At 43.1% G+C, this 27,354-nt stretch overlaps 1 protein-coding gene and 1 long non-coding RNA gene across 2 annotated transcripts in view; one reads left to right on the forward strand and one right to left on the reverse strand.

The window, feature by feature from the left end:
- LOC107033650 (uncharacterized) overlaps nt 1–25,822 on the forward strand; it is a 173,389-nt gene extending 147,567 nt beyond the window's left edge. Inside the window, exons 4-6 of the long non-coding RNA XR_012065680.1 lie at nt 11,535–11,582; nt 12,677–12,736; nt 25,708–25,822. This is a non-coding gene — a long non-coding RNA (uncharacterized lncRNA). The remainder of the gene's footprint in view (nt 1–11,534; nt 11,583–12,676; nt 12,737–25,707) is intronic.
- CDH20 (cadherin 20) overlaps nt 24,714–27,354 on the reverse strand; it is a 178,167-nt gene continuing 175,526 nt past the window's right edge. Inside the window, exon 12 of the mRNA XM_015240503.2 lies at nt 24,714–26,309. Within this exon, the coding sequence (XP_015095989.1) occupies nt 25,804–26,309 (506 nt within the window). The 3' untranslated portion in view covers nt 24,714–25,803. The remainder of the gene's footprint in view (nt 26,310–27,354) is intronic.

The following is a 27,354-nucleotide window of genomic DNA, read 5'->3' on the forward strand; positions in this document are numbered from 1 at the left end:
TCAGCTTCCTATTAATGCAAAACTCACTGGGATGTTACAGTGTAATGGTCAGCTGTCGAGATGATTTATGCCATTTATTATTTTTAAAAAGAGGGATGTTTTGCGTTTTTTTTTTTATTTCCATGTGATAACCTCAGCAGAATGAAATCCCATTTCTAGTTTCCACAGTGCAATAAAAACAAGTTTGGCTTTTCAAGTTCAGCTGTGTGATTTGTGTGTATAGTTTCAATTTGTGATGTGTCAGCCAATGAACAGCTGATTTAATGACAGTTAAGAACCTCTACTCCACAGGAATGACTGAAGAGATGTTCTCTAGATCAATAGTATTGCCTGGTTTTACCAAGGAAATAAATCATTTTGCCACAAGGTTGCCAAAAGATGAGGGTTTTTTTTTTTTTTTATCAGTGACACAAAACTATGCTGCCTTGGGAGAGACCAAGACATTTATTAGACTATCCATCAATTCAACTTTAATTAAATCTCATTTAATGGACTACTGCCTAGTAAAAAGAACATGGAAAAGAAAGTCGTGGTTGAAGCACATGGAGATTTTCTTTTACTACAAATGGCTAGTTCACTAGGGTGGACGGTGATGGGATATCTTGCTGTAGCTGTCTGGAGGAGAATTTGGACTCATAAAGGGAAGTCATGGAGACACACCCTGGATGGTTGGGAAGAAAACAAGCATCCACATTGTGAACTGTATGTGGGGCCACGTGGCAAGGAACTGAGGGTGGCCTCCAGGAGCTGACAGCAGTCCTCGGCAAGTAAGTAGTGGTCTCAATCATATAGCCGCAAGGAAACCAACCCTGCCATCAACTTGATTGAGCACCCCAAGCCTGGGATGAGAACTACAGCCCTGCCTAACACTCTGATTTCAGCCTGCTGAGACCTGAAGCAGAGGGTTCAGTTAGGCTATTCCTGGACTCCTGACCTGTGAAAATGATGAGGTGATAAATTTGTGGTGTTTTAAGCTGACAACTTTCTGGTAATTTGTTACACACCCAAGAAAACCCAAGATGATACCTTTTCTCTGGGTGGCTAATGGCCAATGACTGATCTGATCTATGTGCGAATATATGACCTGGTTATCTTGGCCCTGGTTAGAATAACTCTAACAAAATTAGTTCCAGAGCTCCCCATAGGATTGACTGGGGTTCTGATACAGCTGGTGAAGAGGTTCTGACCCCCAATTCCAATGTATGTATGGGGATCCCCCATACCATCAAGCAGTGCTCCATCACCAGTTGAGTGTCCTACAACTGAACTCACTTCTGACACTGTGTACTTGGAGATCACATCAGATTCCATGGATTAAGGGTTCAGCCCTACAAGACCATTCGCCTTTAAAGATTTAAACACTCTGCACAGAATCCCACTCCTGGGCATATATCCAGAAGGAACCCTACTTCAAAATGACACCTGCACCCCAATGTTCATAGCAGCACCATTTACAATAGCCAAGACATGGAAACAGCCTAAATGTCCATCAACAGATGACTGGATAAAGAAGATGTGGTGTATTTATACAATGGAATAGTACTCAACCATAAAAACCGACAACATAATGCCATTTGCAGCAACGTGGATGCTCCTAGAGAATGTCATTCTAAGTGAAGTAAGCCAGAAAGAGAAAGAAAAATACCATATGAGATCACTCATATGTGGAATCTAAAAAAAAAAAAACAAAAAAAAACCCCAACACAAACAAACAAAGCATAAATACAAAACAGAAATAGACTCATAGACATAGAAACGAACTTGTGGTTGCCAAGGGGGTGGAGAGTGGGAAGGGATAGATGGGATTTCAAAATTGTAGAATAGATAAACAAGATTATACTATATAGTACAGGGAAATAAACACAAGATCTTGTGGTAGCTCACAGAGAAAAAAATGTGACAATGAATATATATATGTTCATGTATAACTGAAAAATTGTGCTCTACACTGGAATTTGACACAACATTGTAAAATGATTATAACTCAATAAAAAATGTTAAAAAAAAAAAGATTTAAACACTCAGTCTCCAAACGCCTTCTGAGGCAGTTAGGACTTCAACATAGGAATTTGGGGGAACAGAATTCAGCCCATAACACCAGGATGTAGACTTTTAGACTGTTGCAATCATGCAAATGCAAATCAATGAATTTGATATATATTTCAGAATAATTTCTATTCTCAGGTCACATACATCATCAACTCACGCCAAAGGCATAGCATGGGTTGAAGGGAGCATCAGGCTTGTAGAGAGGAGGCAGGCATTAGGGGCAGCACAATGAGTGAGCAATGTTGGGAAACGACCAGCTGCAAAATCCTCCATCAGCTTTGGTGTAAGCTAATGACCCAGATGAGGAGTGGAGCATCAGGTATGTCCTCCACATGCCTTTTCCTCCTGCACACCTTCATTACAACTTCTTCCCATACTGGCCAGTAGAAGTGCCCATCATAACCCCAAAACACTGCTAGAACATGTTATTTTGGAAAATATTCATAGATGTGTGTGATTTCGTAAAGTGGAAAGGACAAGGAAAACCCAGCCAAAGAGTGTAGCCATTTTATTATAATAATAAATCAAATTTTATACAAAAATACAGCAAATGGCCAGGGCTCAGGTTTTGCTGTGTCCCGGGGAACTATGCTATAAAGCAGATTACTGTGGAAGGCAGGGTCAAGCTTAAATGATTTGCAGGTTATAGTCTTGTTTCAAAGAAATTATGGACCAGACTAAGAATATATAATACATGAAAAACCACAACATCTATAAACCTTTCTAATCATATAAATAGTAAAATTATGTCCAAGGTCATAAAATAGACATAAATGTACCTGCGATAAAAGGGACACTAATATATTAGAGCATATACCTATGTTATATTAAAAATACTTTACTATACTGTAAATTTGACTCATTTTGGTGTTCTAGCTGTACTAAGCATATAATTAACATTAAATTTGTTTGACTTACAATTTTGAGGTGATTTTGAGATGCGCTTTGGGTAGCTTATTTCTCAAAATCTCTCAGTAATACTGTTCATGACAAAAATGGCAAGTGGAACTGTCATTTTTTTGTTTTTTCTGTAGAGGTGTCTCCTTGCAGTTAACCAAGGAGGTAATATTCTCAGGGTTACTCTTAAAGTCGGAATGGTTCTTTTCTCTGCAGCATCTTTATATTTAAAGACAGACTTCTGAATTGTGTAGATTTTGAGATGAGCTGTCTGTTGAGTCTGTTCTTGTTCCTCTTGGTTTCGTCTCTCTCTGACTTCCAGCATCAGCTGTCATCCAAGTGCCATTGTTTGACTGCTCCAAACCTTACCCACTTCCTGTTTCCGGAACCTCCTCCCAGGCTGTGTGTTATGAGGTGGGAGATGGGGGCATGAGGGAAGAGAAGCAGGGTCCTTCTTCTTCCACAGATCTTGAGTTTGGGAGAGCCCCCCTCCCTGCCCGTTGACAGCTTGAGGGAGAGGACTCAGGCTCTGCCAGGCTGACCCTCCAAATCTGGGACTGAATCTCCAGGGAGTGATGCAAAGATGCAGGGCAGTTGAGAAACAATGTTCCCTGGTGTTCAGAGCCCACAGCGCCTTGGTCTTGAGTGTCCTTGGAGGCAGTGCCAGCAGCTCCATCCTGGAGCCATTCCTCCCACTGCCCAGCCTTGCTGGGTTCCTGACCATTGTCCAAGCCCAGTTCTTCAGTCATCCTCTGGAGTCTGTATGCTACCTGGCATCCTTCCAGCAACCCTCAGGTTAGCTGGAGCTGGTTTCTGTGGCTTGCAGCTATCTTTGTGCAAGGAGTTTCAGCAGGTGAAGCTAGGTACAGGTGGGGGCACATGTCTGTGTGAGGAATGCAGGGGGAGAAAGATGCTGAGAGGCTGACATGATTCTCAGGTGTTTTCTTTTACTCCTGGCTGCTGGTCCTGCAGTGGTAATGCTGGACGTTTTTTTGTGGGGGCATCTTCATGTTCTGCTTTGCCAGGGGACCCGAGGTCCCATGGTTCTTACTGGCGAGCTCTTTCAGGATTCTCTCCCTCTCTCTCTTTCTGTGTCCTGCTCACTCAGTGGGCACTAAGTCATGACCCAGCTACAGATCAGCGTGGGTGTCCCTGTCAACCAGACACATTTAGATCCTGCCTTCTGTTATGAACATTTCGGTCTGGGTATTTGGATCCAGTTCTCATATCCAGAACTCTCTTCTTCCCATCTTTTGTGGAACTTCTCTTCCTGAACCCTTTTCCTCCCTTCTGGTATCTGGCCTTGGCTGGGGAACCCTGAGTGCAAAACAGCAGTTCAAATCTTAATAAGAAGGAGGAGAGGTCTCAGTGTCTTTTCTCCCTGTGTTCCTTGTGCGAAGCCCCTACCCTTACCCTAGCAGAAGAGGCAGTGCCAGCTTAACACTGAAGTCATTAGAGGGCCACTCCAGAGATTTATTCAGAACATAGAGATTGGCTCCAAAGGTCCACAACCCAAAATTTACCAGCAACCCCTAAATGGCAGTTTTCTTGTGAAGATAAAGCAAAGATAGTAGAGGATCTTGAATGTGAGCATTAAATCAGCCTTGGGGCCTTGGTCCCACTCTGCTTAATGGCTAGACATGGGTGGCCTCACCTGGAAAGAGGCAGGTCCTAGTTTTCCTTAGAAGTCTTGCACCCAGCCCAGAGTATCTGCTTACCTGCATCTTTTGTGGAATAAATGGACTCTTCCTCCCCTGGTCTACAACCAGGAAATGAATTCCCTTAGTTATCTACTCTGGGAAGGTTTTAGCACCAGTGAAATCTAACCAAGGGGTTCCCAGCGATGCTTTGAATTCCAGTGACGTGTCTATCTATTCGTTAAATTGTTTCAGAATTGGGACTTTGGCTGTATCATACTTGCAAAATTCATCAGAGTTGGAATGATACAAAACAGAATGCATTTATTAATTTACAATGTGTCGTTACCTAGTGCAGCAGTCTGCAAATGGCATTCTTTTTCTGGGTATTTCCCAGGTAGCTAAATTCAGATTGGAAGGCCACTGGGTGAATATGTAATTAGACTCCAAAGGGAGCTATATGTCCCGAAGGGATATTTCTAACAAGCTATGAAAGCTGAACAGAAATACCTTTTGTCTCTCTAGGGAGAAAGAATATTTCTGTTTGGTGATTGAGAGAAAACGGCACAGCAGCTGAAGCTTGATTTGAAGGCTTCCAGCTTTCATGTTGTGTGTGTTTAACTTTTTCAATGCCCTGTCCTCCCCCGAATTCAGAAAGCCTCTGCTGCTCAGAGCAGTATTGGATAATGTATTTCTACTTGGGTATGAATTCAAATCTGACCATTATCTTTCCAAAGCATTTTACATTTTGAAGTTCACCTCAAAATACAGATCCTAGTGTGCTGCACCTTAGACAAGGACACCCAAGGATCCGTGAGTGGGGGAAGCGGGGAGCAGTTCTCCATCAGACCGTCCCATGTGATCAGATTCCTACCCTGTCTCTAAATAAGAGTCTGTTTCTGCTTTAAAATCCAGCACTGTCTGTGCAGAGTTACATAACTGTTGGGTGTGTTTTCTGGAAGAAACACTGACACTGTTCCTCAGCTGTGTTTTTCTAAACTCCATGAGGACATTCACTCATCTTGCCTCTTGATTCTCCAACTTCCTAAGTACATTTCCATGCCAGGGCTCCTTCCTCTGCATAGAAAACCCTCCCCGTAGGGCCCCCACAGGGCCCCTCACTTCCTTCAATTCTCTGCTCAAATAGCGTCTCCTCTGGAGACCTCCCTGACCACCCATCCAGAATGCCAGCTCCTCACTCTAGCTCCGGACCCTCCTTTACTTTATTCATGGCATTTGTCACCAACTGCCAGTGCACTGAACATTTAGTGATTTACCATCTCCGTCTCTTGCACGTTAGCTTCTCAAAGTCCGGAGTGCTTTTGTTCATCACTGACTCTTGGATCACTGCCAGGCACACAGTAGGCTCTCAGTAAACATTTGGTAAACAAGTGGATGAATTAATGAATGGATGAATCCCAGGTTCACAAGTCATTTCTCCTGGATTTGTCAACTGGGCCCATTCTTTTCTTTGTCATTCCCTTCCTCCCATCTTTATTCTTCCAAAATAAGCATTTATTGGGGTCTTGAAACCCTGGAGTAGAAAAGGTTCATTCTGGAATGGTTTTCTATGGACTGATAGTGGTATCCATAAATTCTCACCTTCCTCCTTCCTGTCTGGTGGTTTTTTCTGTTTCTGGGTTCTCCACATTTTAGGACCTGCAGCTCTCACTTTATTGATTATACCATCGTCTTTTCCACCCGTCTGGAATGATGACAATAGTGAAAAGACTGAACTCCTAAAGACAGCAGTTGTCTGGGTCTTATTCTCATTTGAGGCCCCAGTGACTGGCACACCAAAGATATTTAGTAAATATTCATCAAATGAGTGGATATGAATGAACAGTAGGACACTGGATAAGAAAAAATCTAGGCAAGGCGCTTTAGGGGCAGAACGTGTGGAAAAGCAAATGCCTAGCAAACCAGTTTTTGAAACATTATGGACAAGATTAATTTCCTCTACTTAATTCAAGATCCTTTTCTACTGCCCTTATTTAGACAGAAAGGGAAATGAGAACAAATGTACCAAATCATTGTTTCATATCCGATCATTAATTATCATTTATCCAAAACACAAGTGCTGTAATTTAGCTTCAGAATTACTGTCATAATAGTAAATCAGGAAATGTGTAATAATAACTTACTTTCCCCCCAAGTTCATTAATTTTAAAATAGCTGATATACATTCATATGTTTAAAAACTTTAAAAATAATATCCAGTTAAAAGGTAGCATCTCTTTCGCCCCTGTGTTCTAGTTCCCGAGTTGCAATCCTTGGTATAGCCACAGTTCCCAGGTTCTTATGCGGTCTCCTAGCTTATCCCTACACAAAAGTATATTTAGATATTTTTAAAAAATGGTAGCATATGACACTCATTGTTTTTCATCTTGCTCTTTTTGTTTAAAATACAATTTAGAGATTATTCCATTTTATTGCATACAGAGCTGCCTCATTTCTTTAACAGCTGGGAGTTATTCTACTGCATACATCTAGGATACTTTAATCTTTTCTCTACTGATACATATTTAAGTTGTTTCCAATTATTGCAATTACAAGTAACATTGCTTTATACATGGGCAAGTGTAACTGTAGGATAAAGTTCTAGAAGGGGAATGGTTTTGTCAAAGAGCATACAGATTTGTAATTTTGACAGGTAATTCCAAATTGCCTTCCTTGAAAGTTGTACCATTTCCACCCATACCTGTAATTGCTGGTCTTTGGTGATAATTCTCATTATTCATAGAAATGTTACTATTTTCTTATATCTTCTCCAATAGTGTGTTATTAAGGGTTTTATAACTTGCAATCTTTCAGGTAAAAAAAAAAAAACCCAATCTCACTGTCATTTTAATTTGCGTTTTTCTCTTTAGGAAGGAGGTTGAACATCTCTTCATAGGTTTAAAATTCGTTTCTCTTGCTGGGAAGAGTTTGCACTTGTCTTTTCCCCATTTTCCTATTTGGCTCTTTTCCTAGTTATTGTTCACTTGCTAGAGTTTTTATATATTAAAAAAAATAATGAAAGTTATTATTGCTGACAGTGGTTGACTAGGGTTAAGGCTCCTGGAACAAAAATCATCAGACTGTACATTAAGAACTTAAAATGCATGTCACTTTGCAGTTTCTAAAATGAAGATGTGTTTAGAAACCTAGAATAATATTCAGATTCTCTAACAGTAATTGAGAAAGTTAGTGCTGGTGCCTCACTGTGTAATTCATACATATTGAGAGTTCAAGGAGATCTCAGATTATCTGGTTCTACTCTCCCAGGTTATAGGTAAAAGGGCAAGAAAAAGTGGTCCTTCAGCTGCAACTAATAAGAAGCCTCAAGAAGGCTCAGACTGGCTTGCACCATAGAAAATATATTGGCTCACTTAAAAGGAAGACCAGAGGCAGTGCAGGCATTAGGGCTGATCCATCCAGCTCAACAGCATCATCAGAGACCCAGGTTACATCCCACCAAATGGCCATTGCCGGTACCAGTCCAGGGCTGCTCCTTCCTGCTCCTCCAACAGCAGAGAAAACGCTGCTTCTGTAAAGCTTCTCACAAGAATGAGAACAAACCTCACTGGAAGTCTACAGCAAACCTCTTCTCATATCTTATTGGCCCTTACAATGAGGTCACATGACCCTCACTGAGCCAATCATTGGCAAGGGGACCTCTCACCCTCAGAACAATCAGGACCACCCCTGAAGCTGCCAGCTTCCAGTGAGGTGGGTGGGCTCTTAGGCTGGGGCTAGGTGGCCCCCAAATGAGGAGTCCATGCTATGTGTAATGTCATGTAGAATGGCATTACTGAATATTCATTGTTTTAACTTAGATGGCACAAAGAAATAAAAGATTCACTTGAAATCTGTATGAATCAATGTTCTTCAGAGAAACAGAATCAAAACTATATACAAGGGGAAGGGTATATAAGCTCAGTGGTAGAGTGCATGCCTAGCATGCATGAGGTCCTGGGTTCAATCCCCAGTACCTCCATTAAAAAAAATAAAGAAATGAGCCTAATTACTGCCCTCCACCCAACAATTTTTTTTAAAGTATATACAAACACAGCATAGTCACACACACAAATACACACATGAAAAAAGGGAATTATATTAAAAAATTGGCTCCACAGTGAGGCCTGGCAAGACTGAAATCTGTAGGGCAGACCGGCATGCTGGAAACACAGGTAGGAGTATGTCTGTCTTGAGACAGAATTCCTTCACCGATAAACCTCAGTGTTTGTTAAGACCTTCAACTGATTAGATGAGGCCCACCCACCTTATTGAGGGCAATCCTCTTTACTCAAAGTCAACTGACTATAATCCTTAATTATATCTACAAAATACCTTCACAGAAGCAACTCAGCTACTGTTTGACCAAACTCCTGGGCACTGAGCTTGGTAAATTTGACACATAAAATTAACTATCACATAATTGTCATTCTCTAATCCTGTATTTCCTCAACATTTCTAGCTTCAGATCTCCTTGGGGTGAGTGATGTATGTATGACTTCAGAAACATCAACCTTACAACAAGGATGTGGCCACTCTAGAAACTCCATGAATCATTGTTTCTCATACTAGCCCCCAGCATCAACAGAGATGTCCCCGAACACAGATGGACTCAGCCTCGTTTTACAGAGGAGACTACTTAGACTCTGATTCAGATTTATCCTATAGTGTTCTGCTGTGGGGCGGGGACTGGAGAGAGGTTTTCTTTAGTGTCTGCAGTAATACTAATGAAATCCACGACCCAGGAAGTGCACCAAACATCAGGACCCAGGCTCAGCAAAATAAGGGGAAAAAATTAGGATTAGTAACCTTTAACCAGGTGTTCTGTCCGAGCCAGCCTCTGGCTGATAAACCACTCATCCGATGATGAAGATGGTGTTGGCGGGTCACTCCTTTGATAGCACCTGTGAAAATATACAGTACATTGTGGGTGTGTGGCTGGGCAAATATTCTGGAGCAAGTGAGGGGATTTTAGTCCGAACACCTCTCAGATTATTCAAGATCTATAATGGGTGTTACTTTGTCATTATTATTAGATGGTTTACAAAATCTTTTTCCTAATCAGAGATTTCTCTTCCTTTTTAAGAAGAGGATAATTTTAGCATGCTGATAATTTTGATTTTTTTCCATGCTGTGATAGTTCTTATTCATCTCAAAGTTTAGGAGTGTTTGGTTTAGGCTGTTCCTACCCCTAAAGCCATTCCAATCCAGTGGCTGGAAATCATGGAATTAGTAAATTCTCTTTGGAGGCAAAAACAAACCAACCGACCAATCCTCCATTAATTCTGAGTGGGAGTTTTGAGTGAAAGGCTCCTGATTGGCTGTCAGTGTTTCATCCTGCCTTATCGTAGAACTTTCTTTCTAATTCACTGGAGACAAATAATACAGGGTATTGGTGGGTGGGTATGTTTACACGAGGGTGTGGAGGGAACAAAGGGACTTTGGGGAGCAGCCAAGCTAGTGCAATTTAGGAATTCTTGCCTGGTGCAGAGCCAGCCCGAATAGTTTCCTTAGTGCAGATATTTTAACAATTAACTATCGAAACAAAAATAAAGGCAAGGTAACTGTTTTCCCTCCCTGATCATGTCTCAGATCTGGAAGCCCCTTCCTTCTTTTATTGGGTCCCCTTAGCACCACACTGGATGTCCCTCTGGGAAGGGACAAGTGTCCTGCTATGTCAATTGGTTCCCACCCTGTTTTAAGCCTGGGATGGGGGAGACATCGGTGCCAGGGCCAGATGTCTATTTGGCCTATTCCACCTCCTGATGAATCTGAGCTTCTTTCTCTCTGATAGACAATCTTCCAAAAATACTCCTTGAGAATTTTCTAGGGATTACTGTCCTCGTAGAATGCATTGTAGATGGGGGACTAATTGTTTTTGAACATCTATCCTGGCTCTTGTTAAAGACATGAAACGTTGGAAGCTGGGCGTGCTGTGACCCGGTCTTCCAGGCCCCCCAGCTGTTGCTGCAGTGCTTCTAGGCTGCAGGTGTCGAGGCACAGCCCGGCTCAGCTGGATGGAGCTGGGAGGCGGCGCGGCGCTGGCCGCAGAGACCGGCGGAGGAGGAGACGCGCCCTCCTGTGGCAGAAAGTAAGTCTGCCCGCAGAGACAGGCGCGCCCTGGGTGCGCAGAAGAAACGTTTTCTCTACAAATATCCTTTCCTGCAGATGTAAACAAAGCAAACCCAAACTTCAACCTCTGCTGCTCTACCGCCTTGACTTACTCCTTCTCAGAGGGGAGAATGATGGACGCCAGGGAAGGAAAAGAAAAGCTAAGGACTTTTCCAGCTTTTGTCCACTGCCCCCTCTCGCCACTCCCTCCCAGCCCACTGGCTGACCCAAACCTCTGAATACCACCTGTCCCGTTTAGCCTTCTTGTGTCTTGTCTTAGTGCTTCATTTGTCTGCCTTCTCCGCCCGACTGTATTTCCTAGAGGACACGGGTCACATCCTAGTTATAACCGCATTCGGCGCTGCATGTTCCTTACAGCCTTTGCTGAAAATAGGCTCACAGCATATCCAATAGCAGAGAGGAATTTCTTGGTCATCTGAAAAGAGTCTCGTATAATTGTCTGATTGCAGGTTAGGATGGTCGTGATGAGCCAAGAGCAAGAGGCTGATTTTATGTTACTTTATTTTTATTTTTTTTAATCAGGCTGATTTTATTTTGTTTATTTTAATGAATTAATCTATTTATTTTCTAGCAGGCTGATTTTAAATGTTGGTTCTACCAACTGCCTCATTGGACTTAGATTTTACACAATGTCCTAGCTCAAGTGGTTTCATTTGAAACATTCCTTTTGTCTTTGAAACAACTGAGTGAATTAGACAGGGTAGATGTTATTATTCTTATATTTAAGGAAGAAAAATATTCAGAAAGTGCAAGTGACTTACTCAAGGTTGCTGGCCAGTGAATCATAGCTCACACTTGTTCCTCTTGCCTCTTTGCCCACAGCTCTGACATTCTTCCTTCAGGCCATGTTTCCGGGCTCACACTATCTGGGTAAGTAAATGACCGCCATGTTCCTGCCCAGGGTCCTCAGGGAGCTGGGGGTAGCTCTCTTCCCCCATCAATTTTGGTCCCTTCCCCAGCTGGTGACTCGGGCATATGACATGTGAGTATATGACATCGGGCAGGTCATTGACCTGTACCTACATCTTGGTCCCTTCATCCTGTAAGTAAAGATGACAGTAGATGCCAGCTGCCTCGAATGGTCTTGTGAAGATTAATGAGACGATGTGCCCTGAGCTCCTGGGATGAAAGGCTTAGCAGAAGCACAAAGTCTAATTATAATTTCTTAACAGTTTCAAAGGAGCCTCTGGGAAGGCTAGTTCTTGCTTCTAAATTTGGAGAGGATGCCTGTGTAGGGTGGATGCTTTTCTCTCTCGGGGTCGTCCCAGCAGTCTCCTGCTTCTGCTGGTTTTCAGGGCTCTGCTGTGATCCAGCAGCTCTTGACTCTCATCAGCAGTAGACGTTAGAGCCCTCCAAAGACACTGCCCCCATCGTCCATGCTCATAGAACAGAGCAGGGAAACCTATTTAGGACACACATCAAATGGGCTTCTGTTAATTTTAGGGAACTTGGGTGCAGTCCCTAGTCTGAGGGTAGGCGTGTAGTGTAGGGCAACAAGAATATAAGAAGTCTGCTGGGACCTTCCAGGAAAGGTTCTTCGTCCCTGGTAAGATGAAGGTCCGGAAGAGAACCTGTCCTAGCCCTGTCCTCTGCATCCTGCCCTGAACGAGTATAAGATCTGATCCTTGGAGCGATTGTTGCCATCTGGCAACCTGAGAATTGTAGCAACACTGGCCTGCCACCACTGAGCCACTGAGGCAGTGTGGGAGTTCTTTTTCATGAGAAAAAGAAATCTTTGTCTAGGTCATCATCGGTCCGCTTTTCTGTAACTTAAAGACAGAGATTCCTAGCTGCCACATGGCCATGTCCACCATGATGTAGGCCAGGTCCAGGGGGTAGCTGTGGTTTTCTGACCTGAAACGTTACTGTAGTGGTTTCAGAGCACTGGGTTTTGCACGGAAAATCTTTGGCTTAGCTCACTTTCTACCCTGCTTTGACTTCCTTCTGGCCATTCTCTCCCCCAGCTGCTCATCAAATGATCCATCCTGAATGTGGGAGTAGAACCACCTCGAACGAGTAAGGAGGTAAGCTTTGTCTCTGCTCTTTCCCAGCCAGTTTTCCGGAGCCTCAAGTCGCCCCAGCTCTCTACCCTGTTCCCACCCCTGTCAGTGCTTCCTGAGCCATGCATCCCCTCCCTCATGCCATCCTCCCTCTTTCATGTCCTCATTCTTCAGAGCCATAATTGAGGGTGGCTTAAAGTGTTACCTTCACAGGTGGCACTGACATTTTCATTTAGTGGAGACCATTCTGGGCACAGATGTGAAGGAGCCAGGTAGGTTATCACTGCCCTCCCAGTGCCCTCTTCTCTTCTGCCCTCTACTCATAAAACTTTTCGAGTATCTGGTGCTTTCTTGCTGTTCAATCAGTAGGGTACCATTCTCCATTTCAAAGGACTCATCTTATTTCTGAAATGGGGGTAACAGTATTGTGCTGATCAGAGATGGAGGATTCTGTCTCTACTCCCTTTGACATCTATTCTGTGTCTATTTGGGCACCATCAGAGCTCTTTTCTTCCTGGCTTTACAAAAGTTTCCATCATTTCTGTGCCCTGATCAATGCTGCAATGGAAAAAATTGTCTTGATAAAAAGAGTTTCTCTCCCTCGAGGTATGTACATTTTCAGAAAGGACCTGTAAGGGAAATGCTGAGAAGTTAGAGACCTTGCTGGAACCTGGTGTGGACAGTGAACTCCACTACCTTCGTGACAGTCCATTCCTGGTGCAGGTAGAGGAATGTCCACCGAATGATTTGGATTCGGTCACCTCAAATTAGCTAAGGCCTTCAACATTTAACCATTAGCAGTGGAAGGGAAATAACATGAAATGCTTGTCTCAGAAAAAGCCAGAGAACTTTGAAAGCAAATACAGATTTCTTAGCCACCTCTGGTGAAGGGGTTATCTTCCTGGGACCAGTAGGAAACGAACAGATATCTTCAGATACTTAAAGGAATGATAACACGGCTGAGCTAATTAAAACATCCCTCAAATAGCAGAAATTGGGAAGATTAATAGTGAAAGATTAATTTGTTTGTCTGTCAGGGATATGATTTCAAAGGATGAAGCTGACTGGAGAGCCTCCCAGGCATTAAGTATTTGGGGAGAAGACCTTAAATCGGCCTTTTCTGTGTGTGAGGCAGAAATCTGTGTTTTGGCTGCATTTTAATATAGTGAAACTTTGTCCTCACGAGATTGAAATGTGCTGGTTCTTAGGTGATTAGGACTCCTTTCCAGCCAAAATGAGAAACCTGGCTTTGTGAAATGCTTGGAAAGAAAGCAGAGTATATATGGAAGCCAGCGGATACCTTACCTGGGAGCCAACTCATTAGGATGAATAACAGATGAATAAGTAGGAGTTCTGTTGAGGGCCGTGGTGTGTGGACACAGTCATTGGTGACATGACTACACGCACAAGGAGTCTCACTTTTTCAGGTTAACTTTTACTTTTGCCTCTTATGTCTTAGGTTTGTTGTTTTGCCTTCACTGATCTAAGGATGTTCTGTAACTTCAAAACCCCCAAGTCTGGCTCTGGTGATTGGTTGTTGCTTTGGTTGCCCTGATGTAATTATTGATGTGAATGGCATTAATGGACCGTGGAATAGTTGGCACCCATGTATGGAGGAACTGACTTAGACCGGCTACCAAAGTGACCCAGTTTGTTGTTTGGTAATTGGTTATGAAGTGAGACAACACTCAGAGACTTAGCAATTCAGTCGTCCTACATCACTGTTTAGTATGAGGGAGAGGCACAGAAAGAAAAGGAATGCTCTCCAGTGTGTGTTCTGTACTTTCTTAAACAAACCCTGTGGAGGCCCTGCTGTGGGCCAGGTGCCGTGCTAGGTTCTGAGAAGGCATCAGAGGCGGGATTAGAAGGTGAACAAGAACAAAAGCAAAAATAAACAAATGGGACCCAATTAAACTTAAAAACTTTTGCACAGTGAAGGAAACCATCAACAAAATGGGCAGATGACCTACTGAATGGGAGCAGATAGTGCAAATGATGTGTCTGACAAGGGGTAATACCTGAAACATATACACAGCTCATGCAACTTAGTATAGGAAAAACAAACAAGCTGATTAAAAAAATGGGCAGAAGACCTGAGCAGACAATTTTCCAAAGAAGACAAACATGGCCAATAGGCACATGAAGAGATGCTCAGCGTCACTAATCATCGGGGAAATGCAAATCCAAGCCACAATGGGATATCAACTCCTGCCTGTTAGACTGGCTATTGTAAAAAGACAATGAATAATAAATGCTGGGGAGGATGTGGAGAAAAGGGACCCTCGTGCACTGTTAGTGGGAATGGAAATTGGTGCAGCCACTGTGGAAAACAGTAGGGAGGTTCCTCAAAAAGCTAAAAATAGAGCTAACAGACGATCCAGCAATTCCACTCCTGGGCATACATCTGAAGAAAACAAAAACTAATTTGAAAAGATACACACACCCCAATGTTCATAGTAGCATTATTTAAAATAGCCAAGACATGGAAACAATATAAGGGTCCATCAACTGATGAATGGGTAAAGAAGATGTGGAATAGTACTCAGCCAGGAAAAGAATGAAATGTTGCCATTTGAAACAACACAGATGCACCTGGAGGATATTATGCCCACTGAAGTAAGTCAGACAGAGAAAGACAACAACTGTGTTGTTTTCACTTATCTGCGGAAGCTAACAAGTAAAACGAATGAATATAACAAACAACAACAAAGAAAGAGAGGTTGAGCAGGACATTGCTTCTGATCTTGACTGGGGTTCATTTGGGTAAAGAAGGGTTTAGGCCCCATACCCTATTTTACCCAACTCAGGAAGGGGTCCGTAAAGCATTAAGGTTTAAAATGCAGGAATGTGCAGGAATGTGTGGGACCATTGTGTAAAAGCTCAGCATAAAAATGCCAGGCAGGCTGAGGCTTGGGAGAAAGTATAGTTAAAAGTCACTCTGTTTATTTCCTAATGTTGTCCTAACAGTGCCAGGAACTGGGCTGCATAAAACATCAAGGAACTGAATCTTTCATAGCTGGAGGCCGGAAGTTCAAAATCCAGGTGTCAGCAGGGTTGGTTACCTCTCAGGGGTCCAGGGACCGTACCTGCCCTTGCTTCTTCCTAGCTTCTAGGGGTGGCTGCCAGCCCTTACCGTTCCTTGGCCCGTAGCTGCGTGACTCCAGTCTCTGCGTCGGTTGTCACGTGACCACATGCCCTCTGTGCCTGTCCAACTCTGGGCACAGTGCTGTCTTACTCTTTCATCTCAAAAGTTTGTGCCATTAATTTTGAGGAGAATTGAAAGAAGGTACATTGATCAATGAAATCCACTCTCACAGAGAAAACAATTGGGCACACGTATTTTTTGTGAGATGCCGCTCGTCCTCGTTCTATGACATCATTCTTGGTTAGTTTCTCTTCCTAAGGGAAGTAAACAGTTTTTGCCATTGTTGCATTAGTCAGGATAGGCTAAATCATACTGCAGTAATAAGGAACTCCAAAATCTCAGTGGCTGAACATTAAGAAAGTTGCTGTGTCTGTTGTGTGACAGCTCTCATTTCTAGCTCAGGCTGCAGGCCAGCAAGAAGACCCTATTTAATACGGTCACTCAGAGACCGAGGCAGACAGAAGCTCCATCTCGGCCCAGACTTTCAAGATCACCGCAGCAGGGGACAGGGAACTGGCAGACCCCGCACTGGCTGTTAAGACTCCTGTTCATGTTTCATTAGCTCAGCGCAGTCGCCGGGCCGGATACAACCATAACCCGGTGGAGAAGTTCAGGCCCGCTGTGTACCTGGAGGAAGGGTAATTAGAGTATTTGTGAACAGCCCTAATGCCTACCAAATTGAGATGCCAATTTCTTCAGCTCCGGGGTCGTTACCCGGTGATGTCACCATTCTTTGCAGTTTGGGAGAGGGAGCATTCTCCCCTGCAGAATGGAACTTTGGCCAATCAACTGAACCCAAGGCTGAGCAAACTCTTAGACCCACGGCCATGTGCAATAATGGAAATAATAAGAGCAAAGGCTTAGAACGGGACGAAGGATATGTGGTCATCTCTTGAATAGTCTTACGATCAGTATTCAATCATTTATAATTATTTAATACAGAAGTTACAAAGATAATCTTTCTACCTAAGTTTGCAATTTATCTAGTTTATCTGTTTAGGCCTTACTAGAAAACTTAGCCAAGGATGGTCAAGTAATGCAATTAGTGTGAACCTCATTTAGATGGTCACGTTTCTCCTGCGTTGGCATTTTTGAATCTAGTCTATCTTTGGCTAGAGGGACCCTGTAGAGACTTCTGTCTAAGCTGTGAGTTCCTCTTTCTGCAACTTCAAGTGTCTTTTTGTTTTTCCTCTTTGAGATAAAATGGGAGAGCCCCATCATTTTTTTTTCCTTCACAGGAAAGTGTTTAGTCAGGAGGGGAAACAAACCAATTAGGATGGTGCTAAAGAGTGATCCCTAATCAAGTTACATTTTAATGGAGCCTCAGGATTTACCGATGAACTCTTTTAACAGTGAGGACAGCGCTGAAACAAAAAGAGAAAAAATAAGCACTAGTCTTCCATTTCAAGAAGTCAAAAAACGTTGCCCTTTTTTTTTTTTCTTCAAAATAAAAGGATTGCACTGGAGCAGTTTCCACTGGTGCTGTTATACATCTGCCACAAAAGAACAACTCTGAATAATGAACAGCCTACCTTCACAGCAGGAGACCAAGCTGCGGAGAGGCTCTGGATAATGATGTACTTAATAATTAGAAATATGAGCAGGAATTGACCTTCCAAGTTGGATATATTATTATTCACTTTACCTGCTCACTGTCACAGTGGGTGCTGTCACAGAGACTGTGACTAAAAACCCTGATAAAGACGTCTCTGCCAAGTCCCATAAATAACCTGTTTGCCAATTGTGCCTGAGGTGTACATGGCATATGCTTAGATCCCTGTGGGAATCTGGATGTGGCAAGTGGCTTGGAGTTTACAGAGAATTTGTACCCAGTTTGTAGGTAAGGGACACACTGTACCTAAGGCAGTGGGCCAGTGTCCTCCAGAAATAGCCACCTGCTCCTTAGAGAGGAGATTAATGTGGGCTATGTGCTATCCCTGAAAATGAGGGGCCATCCAATGCCATCTATTTTTTAACAGTCTTTGCATATGTAGTGAAATATACATGCTTTCAGGAAAGAACGTAAGACTGAATTTCAAAAGCATGAGCTCTCCCTGTTTGAGGCGACTCACGACGGCTGTCCTCCTGGTTTCACTGCCCACCGGAAAGGCCAGCCTTCAGGCCTCAAGGTGTAGAAGGGATATTAACAATTAGCGGTGAAGGGGGTGTTCAGGGCTCATTACATGTTATAGTTCCCAGAGGAGCCAACAGCATCACCACCCAATGTGAGTTTTCACACATGGCTCCGTGTCCTTTTCTGGTTTAAGGTCTGTGCTCTGCTCATGATTTCAATGTAATAATTCGTGTGAAAGCACCTGGCACAGTACCTGCAGACAGTAGGTGCTCAATAGTTGGCAGTGTCCCTCTCTGTACCCTTTGCTGCAGCTTAGCAGCAGTGACGTCAGCCTGGAGCGCGCAGATGAGGCCCAATTTCCCTCTTGGGTGTGATCAGTATTCATCCTCAGGTAATGCCTTGCATTTGAGAATCTCACCCTCCTCCGACCATCATGTAGTCCAATAGCCCAAGTCTCAAGAAGGCATTGGCAAATGTAAAAATTTGAGGTTGATGAGGCCAGCCCTGGAGGTAAGCACCAGTCCAGACAGTGCCCCGCGGTAGGCCAGTGAAGACCAGCAGTTAGGATGAGTGAATTTCACTGCATATGGGGCTGGCAGGGAAACACACGATTGCATCAGCTTCCTGGGGCAGCAGGGGAATGTCAAGTACAAGAGGCAGAAGGAAACCACGCAGCCTGCTCTTTGAAGGTTAATTCTTTCGCTTTGCAGGGCAGCTCTCCACCTGCAGAGCCCAGCCGAGGGGGAATTTGCTGGCACGGTGCATATGCTCCATATTGCAGCCGAGTGCGGGGCACCTCTCTCAACCCTGGCCTTTTGCTGTGGTGCCTGAGGACCAAAGGGCACTCCCTTAGCGCCGCTTTCAGCAGCTCCCGCCTCCCTCCCTTCTCCGTAACCTCTGCACCGCCCACATCGGTGGGGTCAGATGAATGGCAGTGCCTCTTCTCCGCCATCTGGTGATTCATTCTTCCCTCCCCGCTGCCTGGAACCGTGAGAGCTGCTCGCAGGTTGCCAAGTCAGCTGGAGAGGAAGGCTGCTGCCTGTGACCCGCCAGACAGCGGGGCATCTTCAGAGCCCTCGCGACACGCTCCAATCACGTGCAACGGCTGAGTCGAAATAAAAAAATATCACACCAAATGAACACACTAATTAGTTAGTTAATTAATAAGCAACTTGGTGTGTGTATGGGTTATAGATCCAAAGAGACAGGGACGTGTGAAGGATTCATACTGTTATTTTTTGTGTTCAAGTAGATTTGAAAAAGTACATCATAAGGACAGGGTATAGGTCAGTGGTAGCGTGCATACCTAGCATGCATGAGGTCCAGGGTTCAATCCCCAGCACCTCCATTAAAGTCAATAAATAAACCTAATTACCTACCCCCTCAAAACGAAACAAAAAAAGTGTTTCACAGAAGGCTTGTATTGGTTTCCTAGGGCAGCCAGAACAAATTTACCACAAACTGGGTGGTTTAAAACAACAAAAATGTATTCTCTCACAGTTCTGGAGGCTGGAAGTCTGAACTCAAGGTGTGGGCAGGGTTGGTTCCTTCTGGAGGGAGAATTTGTCTCACGTCTCTCTCCTGCCTTTCGGTGGTTGCCGACAATCCTTGATACTCCTTGGCTTATAGACGTAGCCCTCCGACCTCTGCCTCAGTCGCCACATGGCGTTCCCCTCTCGGTCTCTGTTTCTGTGTCCAATTTTCTCTCATAAAGATACCAATCATCAGATTAGGATTCACCCTAATCCAGTGTGACCTCATCTCCATTTGATTATATGTATAAACGAAGACCCTATTTCCAAATAAGGTCTAATCACAGGTAGTGGGAGTTAGGACTTCAACATATCTTTGTGGCAGATACAATTCAAGCTACAAGACTCAAAGGCAGTGCAGTTAAAAAAAAAAGAGTAGCCTTTTTCAATAAATGAAGCTAGAACGATTGGATATACGTATGCCAAAAAAAAGCTTCAATTCATACTTAACAATCTACAAAGGTAAACCCCAAATGAATCATAGACCTAATGTAAAACCTAAAGCCACAAAAATTCTAGAGAAAAATGGAAGAAAATATTTGTGATCTTGGGGAGACGAAGATTTTTCTTTTTAAATGACACCAAAAAGACAATCTATAAGAGAACAAATTGATGAATTGGATTTTATCAAGATAGAAAACTCCTACCCTTCAGAAGACATTGTTCAGGGAATGAACAAGCCACAGACTGGGAGAAAATCTTTGCAAAGTATGTACGTGAGAAAACACTCATATCCAGGAAATAAAAAGACATTTTAAAATTCAACAGTAAGGGAACAAATAACTCAATTAAAAGTGGGCAAAACTCTCTGGATACTCCACCAAAGAAGATATTTGTGGAGAGCAAATAACACATGAAAAGATGTTCAACATTACTAGTCATTAAAACCACAAACTAAAACCATAGTGAGATACCACAACATTCTTATTATAATGACTAAAATGAAAACAACTGACCATACCAAGTGTTGGTGAAGATGGAGAGGAAGTGGAACCATATGATATACTGCTGGTGGGAATGTAAAATGGTAAGAAAGATTTTGGAAAATAGTTTGACAATTTAAAAAATGAGAAGAAAAACATATACCTACCATAGAACTCTGGCCATTCCACTGCCAAACATTTGACAAAGAGAAAAGAAAATATATGTCCACACAAAGACTCACACACAGATGTTCTTAGCAACTTAACTTGTAATGGCCAAAAGCTGCAAACAATCAAAATGACAATTAACATATGAATTGCTATGGACAGAATTGTGCCCCCACCATCAAATTCATATGTGAAGCCCTAACCTCTAATGTGACTATATTAAGAGTAAGGAAGTAATTAAGGTTAAATGAGGTTATATGGTTGGGACCCTAATCTGCTATGATAAGAAGACACACCAGAGAGCCTGCTTGCTCCCTCCACCATGTAAGGTTTCAATGAGAGGGTGATCATCTGAAAACCAGGAAGAGAGTCCCTCACTGGAATCTGACCATGTTGGCATCCTGAACTTGAACTTAGGGCTTCTAGAACTAAGAGAAAATAAATTTCTATTATCTAAGCCACCCAATTTATGATACTTTATTTTGGCAGCGTGAACAGACTATGTGAATGAATACATGGATGAATAAACAAGTTGTGGTATATCTATGTAATAGAATACTACTTAGCAACAAAAAGCAATGACTAATGATACACACAGTGGTGTGAATAAATCTCAAAATAATAATGCTGAGTGAAAGAAGCCAGACCCCCTTCCCCCAATACAAAAAAAAGAGTATACATCATATGACTCCATTTATATAAAACTCTAGAAAATGCAAACTTATCCATAGTGATAGCTCATCAGTGGTTGCTTGCAGTTGGGGAGAGGTGATTGGCAGGTATGGGAGAGACATATTACAGTGGGGTGAAAGAAAAATTTTGAGGATAACATATATTTACTATCTTGATTGGGGTGATAGCTTCATGGGTGTGTACATATGTCAAAACTTATTAAATTGTATACTTACCTGTAGTTCATTGTATATTAATTATTCCTCAATTAAAATATATTGTGTATCTGTTATATATCAGATATTTGGTAATGTATTTTCATGAAATATTAATTTATTTCTGGAAGTATGGCATGGTGGGAATAAAACTGAATTTCAGAGAATAATATACCTCTGGAACAAGAATGTATTCTATAGAGCGGTGGGGGAGGGAAGAGAGAAAAGACATAGTGAATAGAATCCAAAATGATTCCTGGGACAGAGAGGGAGGAGGCAGGGTAGAAAAAAAATGGAAAGGCAACATGGCTGATTGTGTTTTCCAGCAATGGGCACATTATTTTTTCTTACAATGTAGCTCTGATACTCTTTCCATTGAGAGGTGGAGTCTATGTCCCCTCTTTTTTGATACAAAAAGAACTGTGACTTCTTTGGAAGTAATGCTATATGACTTCTGAAATCACGAAAGGTGATTTAGCTTCTGCCTAGTTTTCGTGTGATGTTCACTCTTGGAACCTAGACCCCATAACGTGAGGAAGCCCAAGTAGCTATGAGGAGATCTTGTTGACAGCTCCATCTGGGGTCTTAGCTGATAACCACATCAACCACCAGATATATGGGTGAGCAAGTGTTTGGATGAGTTCAGTCCTAGCCCTTGAATCACCCCAGCTAAGGTCCTGACATTGTGGAGCAGAGGAGAGCTGTCATTAATGCATCCTTCCTGAATTCCCAACCGACCCACAGGATCTGTGAGCACAATAAAATGATTGTTGTTTTATACCACCATGTTTAGTGTCTTTCCAAGCAGCAATGGTAGTGAAACAGTTGATATGAGGAAGAGGAAGAAGTTGAAATACTAAACGAAGAGCTAGAATTCAGCCCTTCTGAAAAATTAGAAAAGACTCATAGGTAGTTTTACTTGCTTTTTAAAGTGGATACTCTCGGCGAAGTGATCTAAGGTTTTCTAAGATGGGAAGTAGACCTTGTCATCATGGGTACCACAAAGGTGGCCCCAGCAGCTAAAATAGTGGAGTGGAAGAAACACCCACATCATCAGTTATCCAGCAATCATTATAAAATCAAGAGTTTGGACAGACACATGGGGCAGGATTTGCCAGCTTCCTGTCCCAGGAAGAAAGACTTAAGAAAAATTGTGGTTTTGATTGATGTTATAGTTAATGACACATACTATAAATTAGTACTCATAATTTTTGCACAACATGAATCAGAAGAGACAGTGATGTCTCATTAGCAGATCATTTGAAAAAGAAGATTTCTTGATCTAATTTTGTCTACTCCCTGAATCAGAACCTTGACCCTTAGGATCAAGCAGAAGCCTTCCAAATCCAGGTATTTGTACATAAAAATATCTTGAAGGTTATTTACCTCTGTTATGAAGATGACATCTTGTTCAGAATACAGTTTTAGAGAGAGTCATTTGATTTCCACAGATCCTCCTTTAATAGCCTTTAATAACATATAAATTAAAGGCTATGTGCTTTTAACCTGTTAAAGAAATGGCTGAATAATTTTACAGCTCTCTTGTTTAACCTGCTCACACTCAGCATTCTGTCTGGTGGTGAAGATGTTTTATTTGCTGAGGAACCAGTGTCTGTGGTAAACTGTGGCAGTGGAAAGGGAGTCTTAAAACTCATTTGGAGGGAAGAGTCTCTTTTTGGTCAGAGTGTGAGCTGAAATGGAGCTCCTATTCTGTACTTCTCTCTCACTTCCTGTGTCACACCATTAAACACCCTCCTAGGGACCAGAAGCTCCGGGAGATTCTGCTTAATCACTTCACACCCTGTATCATGGGGGACCACATTTGCAGGATATGGGGCATGGTAACCCCCTGTGGTTAGGATAACAGCTGTTCTGAGTTTTTAAAACATGCAACATAGAGTGAGAGAGTCAAACAATGATCTCCAGGGCTAGTTACAGAAAGGAATGTTACAGGGTTAATTTGCCCACATTCACATAACTGCTATGTTGTAAAGCCTAGTTTGGACGAGAGTTCATGCTTTTTCTTTGCTAAGTTTATTTTTACATCACACTTTACCCTCAAAGAGGATGTACTTGAGCTGCCTTTCATGGAGGAAAGGGTTAGTATGCTGAAGGTTGAAGATGAGAATTTGTGTGGCTGTTAGTGTACCACATAATAAAGTATGAAGCACATCCTGCTGGCTCCCAGACCCTTGTTAGCCTTCTCACATGTTTCTGCCAAAGTGTCTTTTTGCTGGAAAAGAAATTCAACAACACCATTCTACTGATGGAGTGGACCCCAGGGCAAGTAGGCTTACAATCTAATCTTTATATATTTGAGAAAGAGTGACCATATACCAGAGGTTCTCAAAGTGTGGTCCCTGAACCAGCAGCATCAGCATCTCTTGGTAACTTGTCAGAAATGCAAATTGCCCCAGATCAAGTGAGTCAGAAACTCTGGAGGTAAGGCCCAACAAGCTGTAGTTTAACAAGCGTTCCAGGTGATTCTGACACACATTAAAATTTACAAATCTCTTGAGCTATTTTTTTTTTTTGACTGGGACATTGTGCTGCTATACACCAGAAACTGACACATTGTAACTGTACTTCAATAAAAAAATGTTTTTTTAATTTATGAACCTATAGTCAAGACACTCAGAAAACTATTTTTGTTTACAATTGTGAGGATAATTGTGTAAAATATTCTTTAATAATAGGATGTCAAAGAAAGAGATCCTTTCCATCATGTACCCATTAAGCATTAAGCACTTACTAAACACTCACTATATGCAAAGGGCTCTGTTAGCTACTGTGGGGAAAGGAAAAATGAATAACATATGGTCCCAGTCTCCTGTGACCTCATCCAGTATTGACAAGATGTACAAATCTGATGCATATTTGTACATATTTTTGGTACATACTTGATTTGCCAGCAGAACAGAGATGGAAGTAGCACAGGGGCCTGCTTTATTGGTGGCTATGTGCAATACCCTCTCACAAAATGAAAAAATATGGGCTGACTTCACCATTGTATTGTTGATGTTATCAAGCCAGCCTTTGTTCTTTTCAGAGACGGGGGAGATGAAGAATGTTCATGAAAAGCTTAAGCGCTTCACAGTTTAAACCATACATTCATCTGGTCAGTGACTGAAATAGAACGCACAGCCTCATACATCTTTAGGTTGCCTTTGCTTTATGAATCAGCCACAGCCCCAAGAACCTGAGGCTAGTTCAGGATCACAGAGCCATCTGTTGGTTACCTGCTCAGCAATTAAACAAATGTGCAATAGACCTTCCCTTCTATTTAACTTTTATTAAAAGAAGTGCTAAGGTACTGAGATGCAGTACATCATATTTATTACCAAAATTATTAACAAATATACAAAACTTATACATGTAATTTTCTTACATCCATTTATTCTCTATAATACTGACTTTTGTTCAAGTAGGTTATCTACAGTATGTAAACATCCCTTGGGTTGACCTCACACAGATTAGGAAAGCCCTCTAACCCATGCTTTTATCAGATACTTCTTTTTATTTGGCTTCCATTTGTTGCATCTAATCTTCACATTTGGCACATGGAAGAGATATCTACAGTGCAAAGAGGCAGATTTTCTGGTTTCCTTCTGAACAGTTTAGCAGGGACACAGTTAAAGGGCCTGGAGAACAAGAGCACTCTATAACTCCATGGAGGTGGATTTGTTGTGATGCCAGCGACTCTCGGTTCAGCCATTAAACTTGAGCTTAAAATCAATGCCTCTTCCTTCTCCCACCCACCCCCACCCATTCCCCCATGCAAGGCCAATTTGGCCTTAACCTTGTCTTAAAAGAGTTAAAAGAAATTCCATCCATCCCAGATTGGGTCGGTTAATTTCACCGAAGAAGACTATTTCAATGTTCTTTTGTGTGGGTTGGTTTGTGCGGTGTGATGAGCCAGCAAAACTCTTAAACGGAAAATAAAATAAGATTTAAAAAAAAAAAAGATAGAAGAATAGACTTTTCTGTTTCCCATTGCCACCTATGTATTGAAAAGCACAGCCTCTTTGAGGCAGCAGAGTGTCAAAGGCCTTGGTGAATGGCAAAGAAAAGCCAAGCTTGCCATACTGAGCCTTGGACTCCACGCCTTTGAATAGAGTGTCACACAAATTAAAAAGAAGAAAAGGTCATTGGAGATTCTGCCCCCCTCTTCCTGTGTTTCCTTTTGACTATTTAACTTAATCTAACCCGGTAAAGCTGATCCAGAGAGAGCTCCGTCCGCCCGCTCAGCCCATCCTCTCTCTCCAGGACGGTATTGCTCTTGCGTCGGCTGCGCCTGGTCCGCGAAGCCTCCGCCCGCCCGGCGCGGCTGGGTTTGGCCCCGCGCCGGCCTCCCGGCTTCCGTCACCACAGGGGCGCGGGCCCCTCCGACGCCCCGTAGAGCTCCGCCAGCTTCCGGAAGCGGGGCCCCCAGTCCGTCAGGAAGTCGAAGCTCTGCTCCGAGTCCGACGTGGCCGACTGCAGGGAGCTCAGCGAGCCGGCCACCGAGCCGTCGCCCTCGAACATGTAGGTCTGCAGGGAGTCGAAGGGCGGGGCCCACAGGTCCATGTCGGCCTCGTAGAGCTTGGCCAGCACGTAGCTGTGGACCGTGCTGTTGACGGCGCACGTCTGAGGCACGTAGCGGGAGAGGCTCTCGATCTCGGGCAGCATGTCCTGCCGCGTCTTGGGGGCGCCTCCCGCCTGCGCCTCCCGGGGGTTCCACATGGCCGCGATGTCGAAGGCCTCGGTGTCCTCCTCGCCACCGCCCTCGTCGTCGTAGCGGACGATGTTCTCGTGGATGTTCTCCTCGTCGTCGATGATGTACGGCTGCTTCCGGTGCCTCCGCATGGACAGGATGAGCAGAACCAGCACTGCCGGAAGACACAGGACAAGGTAGGTAAGGAGGAGACCCGGCTGCGGGGCCGCGACTAGAGCTCTTCTTGGTTAGCACAGGTAGGGGGAGGGTCGTCTAAAGGGTAAGCGCAGAGGCAGCGTTTGGATGTTTTGCACCACAGGGTCTACCCTGTTCTCACTTGTTCTGCCGTGTCGGCTGGAGGTTTGTAGCAGGTGACCCCCACGTGACTTGACGCCAAGTGGTTCAGTTAGAAGTGGCAATAAAGTCTCTTTGCATTTCCTTACCACTTTGAAATGTGTGTGGGTGTGTACAGCCAACCACCCAATGTAAAAATCTCACCAACAAAGCACAAAGCCTTGTGGCCCGCCATGGCGTGTATGCTAAAGATCAGGTATGTCTTCTGGCTGGATAAGGACGAGCAGACATTTCTTTATTGTGATGTGAAAATCTTACTCTCCAGGTGAAATCCTGCTTTTTAAAGTTAGCATCTGTATAGGATCCTATTCTAAATAGACAGTTAACTCTTTAACCACATGGGTTTGAACTACTGGGGTCCACTTAGGTGCAGGTTTTTTTTTCCAATAAATACATGTTACAGTACTGCATGAGCTAAGACTGGTTGTATGGATACTAAACGGTGGATACTGAGGGCGACTATAGGTTATCCGCGAATTTTCGAGTGCAGGGCAGATCCGCACCCTGACCCCACCCCACTGTTGTTCAAAGGTCATCTGTAGTCATATGTTCATGTATATGCATATAGACACTTATGTTAAACATGAGCCAAAGTCTAAGTCTTCTTATATTTCTTCCAAAAACTAAGAGAGCAAAATGATTGCCATTGCCCAGTTAACTCAGATTCCTCAGAAAAGCTTTCCATGAGAGAGATGGTTGTGACTTTCTGCATCCAGGGATGTCATGGAAGGGAGGGAATGAGCAGTGACGTTTTATATAATTCATCATGTTATCAAAGAAGCACCACACTGTTAGATGTACCCTTGCAGGTCTGGATAAAATTTTATCCCAACAAATGTAATTTTTTTTTCCACTGGGGTTTAAAG

This window comes from Vicugna pacos, chromosome 30, assembly GCF_048564905.1.
Source record: "Vicugna pacos chromosome 30, VicPac4, whole genome shotgun sequence".
NCBI classification, from domain to species: Eukaryota; Metazoa; Chordata; class Mammalia; order Artiodactyla; family Camelidae; genus Vicugna; species Vicugna pacos.